General features: G+C 42.3%; 1 protein-coding gene across 4 annotated transcripts in view; it reads left to right on the forward strand.

Moving 5' to 3' along the window:
- The first annotated feature begins 9,795 nt into the window (after nucleotides 1-9,795).
- Mrpl44 (mitochondrial ribosomal protein L44) overlaps nucleotides 9,796-10,007 on the forward strand; it is a 13,134-nt gene continuing 12,922 nt past the window's right edge. For all 4 annotated transcript variants that reach the window (XM_013012037.1, XM_013012047.1, XM_013012030.1 and 1 more), the window contains exon 1: nucleotides 9,796-9,982. In XM_013012037.1, the coding sequence (XP_012867491.1) occupies nucleotides 9,807-9,982 (176 nt within the window). In that variant the 5' untranslated portion in view covers nucleotides 9,796-9,806. The remainder of the gene's footprint in view (nucleotides 9,983-10,007) is intronic.

A 10,007-nucleotide genomic window follows, 5' to 3' on the forward strand; every position in this document is an offset into this window, starting at 1 on the left:
GGGCGGGCGCGCGCAGGTTGCCCGGGGCAACCAGGCAGCGTGGGCGGCGCGCCGCCGTAAACTCGGGAGCGCTGCCGCGCCGGGCCGTATAACCTGTAGAAGCCGCGCAGAGGAGATGCTGTGAGTGAGGACAGTAATGAAGGTTGAAAAGGAAAATTGTGGATTGAACGGCTGGAGAGGACAAGGAATTGTCCCCGTAGCTTAACATACTCCTTTCCCATGACCTGGCAGGCACCTCTCCTAGAGAGGCAACATTAGGCCCTTTTGGTGCAGGCAGTATCTAATCAGCCTCCTTCCCCTTCGCCTTGGGATGGCAGGGCACTGGGTCAGTTACAACCAGAAAAGGTAATAGCAGGACCACTTCAAAGTGACCTTCCACCTGGCCAGCTGCAGCCATGTGGCAGATATAAGCAGACTGCCTGTCCACTACTCGGGCACCAGACTTCCAGCCTCCCTCTAGGGTATAAGGAGACTCCTCAAAGACAAGCGTTGCTTCTCCCTGTAAGAACTGGCCTCCTCAGCTCCTTGGCTGGCCATAAACCTTCCTTTCTTCGTTCTATCTTCCTGTGTGTCCGTGTGTCCACGTGGTTTTCTGGGCTGGTGCTTACAGGCCCTCAAGCCTGAGTCTTCTTAAATAACACGACACTGCATCCATTCCCCCAATTTCAGGAATATGAAACTGGCAGGGGTGAAGGATGGGGCGCACGTGGTAGATGACCATGCAGTGGTGATTGTTACCAGGAAATATCTTTGTCATTTCTTTTTTTTTTTTTGAAGGCACTAGTATTTGAACTCAGGATTTCATGCTTGCTCGGCAGGTGCTTGAGCCATGCCCCAAGACTTTTTCATTTTATTTTTCCAATACTCACGGCCAGGCCTGTCTAGACTATAATCCTGTTCCTTCCTGTGAAGCTGGGATGACAGATGCCACCTTACCTAGTACTTATTGATTGAGGTGAGGTCAGGTGACCTTCATGCCCAGAATGGCCTTTAATGGTGATTCCCCCTAATCTCTGCTTTCTACGTAGTTTGCCTTATAGGTATGAGCAACCACACAGAGCTAACTAATCATTATGTTGTTACATACATCTCTCCATACTGTTAACCCTCAAGAAATGGAGAGCTGGCCTGGTGCCTTAAGTGGCTTTGGTGGTGCTTGCTGATGGCTTCATGTGCATAGCATCATACCAGACCTTTCTCATCATGTCTAAACCTGTCTAAACATCTTATACATGAATGCTGTGCAAACTCCAATGACCAAACATCCTCCTACCCTGGCTGATGTGGATGATTCCTATTTATGAGACCCTCTATCTCATCTTGTCCCATGCAAACAGGATTTGCTAAGATACCTACTAGTCTTATCATTACCCCACCTCTGGTTAACAGGTTAACATCCAGTCTTTGTTCTTTCAACCATCCTCGAACACCTAACATAAACCCAAATCCCATACTAAGATCTTTCTGACTTCCTGTTACTATGGTGCCCTGGTTCCCCATGATATACCTTTTCTTTCCAAGAAGCTACCAACCTCATTTGTCCATCTACATTCAGGTATGCTCCTGGTGGTATTGGGTGAAGCAGCAGGACAGCCAGTAAGTTTAAAAAAAAAAAAAACCATGATTGGGATCTAGGAAGCCAATGACTCCAGACGGCTCCCCATTCAACCCACTTTCTCCACCTCCTCTATGATACCTGAAATGCACTAGAACGAGGTTGTATATGATCTATATGACAACTGAGCCCTAGAAATTTGACTGTCCAAATCAGATATGACACAAGCACAAAATACCTACTGGATTTTACGTGTGAATATGCTAGCACAGAGGCTTGAACATGGGGCCTTGAGATCTCGCTTGGCTTTTTCTGGTCAAGGCTGGGATTGTATCACTTACTTGACCATACCTCTACTTCCAAATTTGGCTGGTTAATTGGAGGTAAGAGCTCAAGGACTTTTCTGCCTGTGCTGGCTTCAAACCATGACCCTCAAATGTGAATACACTGAGTTAAGTAAGACTGTTTAAAATTTAGCCAGGCACTTGTGGCTCCCTTAGTAAGCCTAATACTTAGGATGCTGGGATCTGAGTATAGCAGTTCAAAGCCATCCCAGGAAGCAAAGTCCATGAGACTCTTCAATAAACTACCCCCCCAAAAAAAAGTCAGAAGTGGAGGTGTGGTTCAAGTGTTTGAGTGTTAGTCTTGAGCAAAAAAGCTCAGGGACAGTACCCCTGACCCTGAATTCAAGCCCCAGGAAAAGCCCTAAGAAGAAGTAACATGATCTGGACTGTTTCTTCTTATTTTGATATGACTAATAAGTTTAAACCACAGATATGATTCACTTGTTCTATGTATTGGGCAATACTGCTCTAAAACTTTCTCATGCTGAGCTTTAATAACAAACATAGGTTTCTTTATCTAGCCAACAAACGTATATTGTGTACCCACTGTGCACCATATATTGACAAAATGACTGAGTCATGCTCTTGCAAGACTTGTGCAATGGTGTACAGGTGTGTGTATATGTGCTGTTCCTGGAGCTTGAACTCAGGGCCTCACACTCTCCCCTAGCTTTTTAACTCAAGGCTGGTGCTCTACCACTTGAACCATACCTCCAGTTCCAGCTTTTTGGTGGTTGGTTGGAGATAAGAACCTTCTTGCCTGAGCTGGCTTCAAACTGCAATACTCAGATCTCAGCCTTTTGAATAGTTAGGATCACCTGAGTAAACCACTATTGCCCTGCTTAAAATCTTAATTATAGAAATAGAAACTTCCGCGTGGATAGATTAAATCAGGCCATGTTTCAGTAATAACCAATCAAATATTTTCTTGGTAAGCATTCTGCATTTATCCCATATATGCTTGCCCTTTACACTTCTTCAATGGGGAGCCCCAGACCACTTCTGATTCATAAATTGTTACTTGTTCAAAATATTCTTTTAGTTTTGTTTTTAACCAGTCCTAGGGTTTTTCAACCAGAGCCTTGTACTTGCTCAGCTTGCTTCCTCAGCTGGCCCTGTATTACTTGAGCCATGCCTCCAGCCTTACTTTTTGCTGGTTAACTGAAAATGAAGATAGTCAAACTATTCGGTCTAGGCTAGTTTTGAATTGAATCCTCTGAATCTCAGTGTTCTGAATAATTAGGATCACAGGTGTGAGTCACTAATGCTTGGCTAAATTCTACATTTTTAATGTTTCTCAGTTTGAATCTTTAAGAAGCCTTTTTCCAAGTCGTTTTACAAGCAGAGAAATATCACCCAGAATGGGTCAATATGTACAAGGTCCAAGCTACTTCCTTTGTGGCATTGTACTGAATTGTCCAAGAAGAGGTTAAAAAAAAAGCTGATTCAGATCACTGAAACTGCTGGTACTTCTGTGTGATTTCTTTCAAAGTTCATCTAAAACATCTTGGCTATAACATTATCTTGAGGACAATTTCCATACACAGATTAAGTTCTAAACTTTGTTCTCCTTTATATCATATTTCATAACATTAGTGTTTAATACAAAAATTTGTTTAAAGTTTATACGTAGTTCTTACAGGCATGAAAAGTCCAGGAGGGAGAAAGCATATCAATTTTAAAAAAAAGAGGTTCCAAACCAGAGCCCTTAGAAACAGCAATATTTAAAGGTCTGAAAAGAAAAGTAGAACCAGAAAGGAGATGGAGGAAGAGGCTCCAAGCATTAGGAGAAAAATAGATAGACTGTGTATTGTTGTAAAGCCCAAGGAAGAAAGTGTTCTAAGGGAGAGATAGTGACCAATTGTGTTACATAATGTAGATTTGTTCAATAAGGAAACTGGAACTCTCCATGGAACTGTAGGGCAAACCTGATAGGCAAAGTTGTTGTAGTAGAAGATCATTAACAAAGTCTTTTGGAATTCACAGCTTCTAGATATACAAAGAGAATGGATTTCTGAGCTGTCCCTTTGAGTTAAGGCAGAATCTATTAACAATGCTCTCCTATTAACTGCCAGCTCTCTGATTTTAACTCGTACCAGGGCAAAGAGCACGATCTTTAGAATCAGAAAGCTTAGCTGTTAATTAGCAGAGAACTTATTGGAAAGCTTGTTAGTCTTTAATGATATTTTATCTCTAGAGTGACAATAGTAATGATGTAGGGTGGGTATCTTACTTGGGCCTGATTTCTAAACAGCTGCCACCATTTTTGTTCTTTAAATACCTGTGTCTTATACTTGATTCTTTAAGGGAGTATTTTATAGTTTTGTTGTAATAATGATAATGATAAGTATCATTATAATTTCTCTGTGTGTGTGTGTATGTGTGTGTGTGTGTGTGTGTGTGTGTGTGTGTGTGTGTGTGTGTGTGTATGCACTGGTCTGAGCACTGTCCCTAAGCTTCTTTTAGTTCAATACTTCTTTTAGCTTAACACTCTATGACCTGAGCCACAGCTCCATTTCTGGTTCTTGTTGGTTAACTGGAGATAAGAGTTTCAAAGACTTACCTGCCCAGGCTGGCTTGGAACCATGATTCTTAGATCTCAGCTTACAGGCATGAGCCATTGGAGCCCAGGCTGATATATCTATTTTGAGCTCATTCCAGTACACCTTCAGAGAGCAGGGGAAGCTTTTCATTTCATCCCTACAATGTCACAATAGTTGTGACCTAAGTGGCTTTGCATCTCTATCTCTTCCATATGCTGCATCCATCTAGACCCAGTACTCGGAAGCCTTTCCCTAAGTCTCAGGAATACCCACTATATTTGTATATGACATCCTTGGTTTAACACCATGCAGATGTATTATTTGTGGCTATGTGACAAATGACTTCCAACTCAGCTTGAAGCAACTAATACTTCTTAACTCGCATAGTTCCCAAAGGGCAGGGATTCAGGAGTAGAATAGCTGGTTCTGCTGCCTCAAGGTCTCTGATGAGGTTGTAGGTAAGGTGTTGGCCAGGACGGGCTGGAGAATCCACTTTCTTCATGGCTCTCTCACGTGGTTGATGGCAGATGGCCTGAGATACTCACCATCTGAGCCTTTCCACATGCTTTCTTCTGCATCATCAAAACACAGAAGCTGACTTTCCTATGGGAATATGCTCCAAGAAATACAAGACCAAAATGGACACGATAATGAACTTGATTACTGAACCTCAGAAGTAAGATAGCATCTGCTGTAGTCCACTGTTGACATGAACCAAATGTAAAACCAAATTAGATGGGGACTAGAAAATATGTAAATCCCAGGAGGAGGGAACCATATTTCTCTCTACTACATAAGGGAAATTTGGTTATTTATATCAGAAGGGAAAGTTGTTATTTATTTCAGAATTATATTCACATTGATAAGTATTTGTTTTGTTTTGTTTTGAACTTGAACTCTGGGCCTGGGTGCTGTACCTCAGCTCTTCAGCTCAAGGCTAGCACTCTACCACTTGAGCCACAGCACCACTTCTGGTTTTCTAGTCATTTATTAGAAATAAGAGTCTCATGGACTTTGCTGACTGGGCTGCCATTGAACTGGAATCTGCAGATCTCAGTCCTGAGTAGTTAGGATTACAGACATGAGACACCGGTGCCCAGCTTCATACATATATTTTTAGGAAGTGTTTTATGGAATGAAGCTCATCGCACCAATTTATACGTCTTGACCAATATTCTACATAGCACAGATAAAACCTATTTCTAACTGTATTTTCATTTTTACATTGCTTATATAATACATTTTCATTAGTCTTGTTCTCACCTATAACAAGATTTTATTCATTGTCTAGACTTACCAAGGCTTTTTGCTAATTTTTTTTATTGTCATAAGTTTTCTTTCTTGGCTATTATATCTACTTCATTAAATATCCTAAGGCTAGACTCTACAGATGTAACTTGAATATAGGAGTCTTAAAACTCCCTCAATAACAATTAGCTTAGTTTTTAAATTAACAGTTTTAACTTTAGCCAGTTTTATATGATTTATTTCTATCATAATTTTCCTTATGAGTTGAGTCAGTGACCACTATTCTACATCTGTTTCTTAGATAATATGAAATAGTTGTCAGGAACATCAAATGGGTTTGAATCACTCGATTGTCCACGTGCCAGCGAACACTCCCAAACTCATTTGGTTCATGACATCACAGACATGTATGCTTTTTCACGCTTCTCACTTGCTTGTGGTCTGACTAGCTGTATTTCATAATTTTGCATGGCCTGTCAATTATTTTATAGATACTCAAATGGCATAAAAAGGTTTTGCCACTGATGGTCCAGGCAGAATCCCTTATTGACCCCACTAGCTTTGTCATTCTTTGTGTTCCTAATGAATGTGTGCCAACTTCCCACACGATTGCTTAGGGACTATGCAATTGATATCCCTGGGGTCAAAATAACAAAGGGCTAAAGTTAAACTCTCACCCATTCTTCTCCTCTTCTTCTTAAATGTGACCCTGTCTACCCTTCATCTGACCTTGACTCTCTAAAACCCAGAAAGATTGTTGATATTTGTTAACTCTGATCAAATTAGGGCTAATGGTAGGTTGAAGGAAAATATGGTACTCCAGGAGAAAACAATCACATTGGCCTTTGTCGGCCTTAAAGTTTTTTGAGCCAAGAGGGTCCTAGAACCATGTAGTGTTTTTACTTTCATTCTACTGAAAGAACTTTTGAAAGCAAGTTTATTCTATCTAGTATGTCCACATATTAAGCTTTAGTTCCTAGCCTGTGGCACTATTAGGAGAGGGTAGAACCCTTATGAGATGAATGGATGGTCTTTAGGGACGTCATTGGGATCGTGTCCTCTAAAGGGATTGTGGGCTCCTAGGCCATTCACTGTCTTTTCATGTGTCAGCCATGTTCTGCTATCCTCCTGGCCATGATGTAAGCATTATCAGCTTCACAGGCCTAAAACCAAAGGATCTGACCATGGATTGAAACTTCTCAAACTATGAGCCAGAGTAAATATTTCCTCATTTTCTATAATGGTAACTGAAAGCTAACAGGTTAATTCCTGATCTCTGTGAGGTACATTAGAGAACCCTATATTTTTTATTTGCACATAGTATTCACTCTCATTGTAGTAATAATGAGAAATACTATCGCTACAGAAGTACCTGATTTTAAGTTAATATAATTGATCTTTAGCAAGTTTTGGTTTATTTCTCCCAATAAATGGAATATTGCAGAAATAAACATTCTCTGTGCCTTTTACAAATCCAGTTTTCTGAGCTGTGCACCAGTGGCTCATGCCTGTAATCCTACCTACTCAGGAGGCTGAGATCTGATTGCAGTTCAAAGCCAGCCTGGCAGAAAAGTCTCTGTGATACTCTTATTTCCAACTAACCACTCAAAAACAGGAAGTGATGCTGTGGCTCAAGTAGTAGAGTGGTAGCCTTGAGCACAAAGATGCTCAGGGACAGCACCCAGGTCCTGAGTTCAATGAACAAAAATAAATAAATAAATAAAAATAAATAGCCTAGGGCTAGAAATGTGACTCAGTGGTAGAGTGCTTGCCTAGCATGCATGAAGCCCTGGGTTTGATTCCTTAGTACCACAGAAAAAGCTGGAAGTGGCACTGTGGCCCAAGTGGTAGAGTGCTAGCCTTGAGCAAAAGAAGCTCAGGGACAATGCCCAGGAGCTGAATTCAAACCCTAGAACTTATTGGCAAAAAAACAATCACTTTTCCAGCCAATGTCCTGTGAATTTCTGAAACTTTACAAATAGTATAATACAAAGGTGAGTAATCCATTGGCTCATTTTATGATAGATTCTAAACAGCATTATTCTCTTTCTTCCTCAGTGGAAACTCCTTCACGGGTTAAGATGAGGCCATTTATACTTTCTATCTTGAAGAGTTGAGCTAAGAAACTCAAACTGAGCTACACAGTTCTGGAGTTGAAGATTATTTAGCTCAGTAGCAAGGTGCTTTGGTTTGTGTTTCAGGAAAACGAATGTAGGCAAACTCTGTCTTGGGCAGGGAGAGACAGATACAAGGCATGGTTGATGACCGGTAAACAGAGGAAGTGGTAAGGAGAGTTACCAGCTAGCTATCTTCTAGGGAAATGAACTGAACAAAAGATTTAATAACTAGACAAAAGGTGTTTGTGAAAGTAAGAACCATCAGTTATGTAGGGGTTCGAGCTGAGTGGCAGCAGGGGTATCACTCACTGCCTCTCAGTAGGGAGCAGACACAGGTACCCCTGTCAGGGCCTAGATGGTCAGCAGACACTCAGCACTGGGAAGTTGAACAAGTCTCCCTTTGTGACTTGACATTGCATCTTCTAAAAAAATTAAATTATGTGTGGTTGATAAGCAGTATTATGAGAATTTAAGGTTCAAGGCTGAAACATTTGAGTCCCAGAGATAACATCTTATGATTACTTGCTCAATATACCAAAAAGACAAGTAATGTTTGTGGTCAGAGGAAGCAGGTTTAATTAACTCACCATGACAAGCTTCAAGAAGAGGGAAACAGTCGGTTGCCTTAGGTTTAAATAGAGGAAGAACTGGGGGCAACGGGAAAAGGTATGCATAATTATAAAACAGTGCCAATCATATCTGTGTTCCAGTGGTCAGAGATGGAGGGCAGAGATGGTCCAGTTGCTCATGGGGGTAGTTTTGGTTGTATAGATTTGACCAGATTGATCCTGTACTTTCTGAACCCAAGGTAATACAGGAGAGAGACCTAGTGCAGAGTGAAGGAGATAGAAAATGGAGGTCAGACTTATATCCTGTTTTAAGTTAACTCAGGGCCTTAAGTAAGGAGTCAGTGCTTTTCAACAAAATCTGCTTTTTAGTACCTGTTAAAGCTATATAATGACATTTCTAGACAAGATAAAATAGATAAAGAAAGAACAGAGTTACTCAATTCTATTGTTAAGGTTTCATGTCTTGTCTCCCCAGTCTTTTTCTCCAGTGTTTTAAAATATATACTGTTGAATCATTTTTAAATACAAATTTCCGTGCTGGTTAAGCCAACACCTTTCCCAATCTACGATCTGAGAGAATAAGGCTTCTAGGCTGTGCCAGGTAAAATGTAAAACTCAGTAGATACTTATTAGTGTTTGGATTGATGTTCTGGACCTTTACGATTTAACAGAAAGGGGCTGGGAAGGTGGCTCAGTGGTAGAGCGCTTGCCTTGCATGCCTGAGGCCCTGGGTTTGATTCCTCAGCACCACATAAGCAAAAAAAAGAAAAAAGCCGTAAGTGGTGCTGTGGCTCGTGGTAGAGCGCTAGCCTTGAGCTGAAGAGCTGAGGTACAGCGTCCAGGCCCAGAGTTCAGGCCCCACGACAGGACACCCCCCCCCAAAAAAAAAAGATTTAACAGAAAGTAATGTTTTCTTATTTCATCATTTTAGTGTCTTCACATTGAAAAACATTTTTTTAATACTTTACTGAGAAGTAACAATAGAGCAACAGATTATTATTATCTGTTGTGCCAGTCCTGGGGTTTTTCACTCAAGGCTGGTGCCCTACCACTTGAACTTTGGCTCAACTTCTGGCATTTTGGTGGTTAACTGGATTGATGAGAGCTTCACATTTCTGCCCAGGCTGGTTTCATACTGCTATCCCAGCCTCCTGAGTAGCTAGGATTACAGGTGTGAGCCACCTACAGGCGACTAAGTAACTTCTGGTAACTTCTGTACTCCAGCTTCCCCTTGAGGTCCGTACATCAGAAGGTAACCCCGAATGGGCAGCACCTGCGCACGCGCAGCAGGACCTGTCTGCAGCTGCCCCGCCCCTAGACGCAGCCCCGCCCCCAGCCTCTTTCCGCCCCGCCCACCGGAAGGGGACCTGTGTTCTTGTGACACTCGTCCGGCTGGTTTCCTTCCGCCCTTCGGTGCGTCTTTCCCTGCTATGGCGTCCTCGCTGGTGAGGTTACTCGGGCAGGGGCCTCGTTGCCTCGTGGCTCCGGCCGCCCCCACGTTCCTTCCGCTGGTCCGGGGAGTGAAGGACTTCCGCATCGCATTCCGCTTCCAGAAGGAGTTGGAACGGCGGCGCCTCCTGCGCTGCCCGCCGCCGCCGGTGCGCCGGTAGGAGCCCCGCCGTGGGGTCCGG

The sequence above is a fragment of the Dipodomys ordii genome, unplaced genomic scaffold, assembly GCF_000151885.1.
Source record: "Dipodomys ordii isolate 6190 unplaced genomic scaffold, Dord_2.0 Scaffold1, whole genome shotgun sequence".
In the NCBI taxonomy this organism is placed as follows: Eukaryota; Metazoa; Chordata; class Mammalia; order Rodentia; family Heteromyidae; genus Dipodomys; species Dipodomys ordii.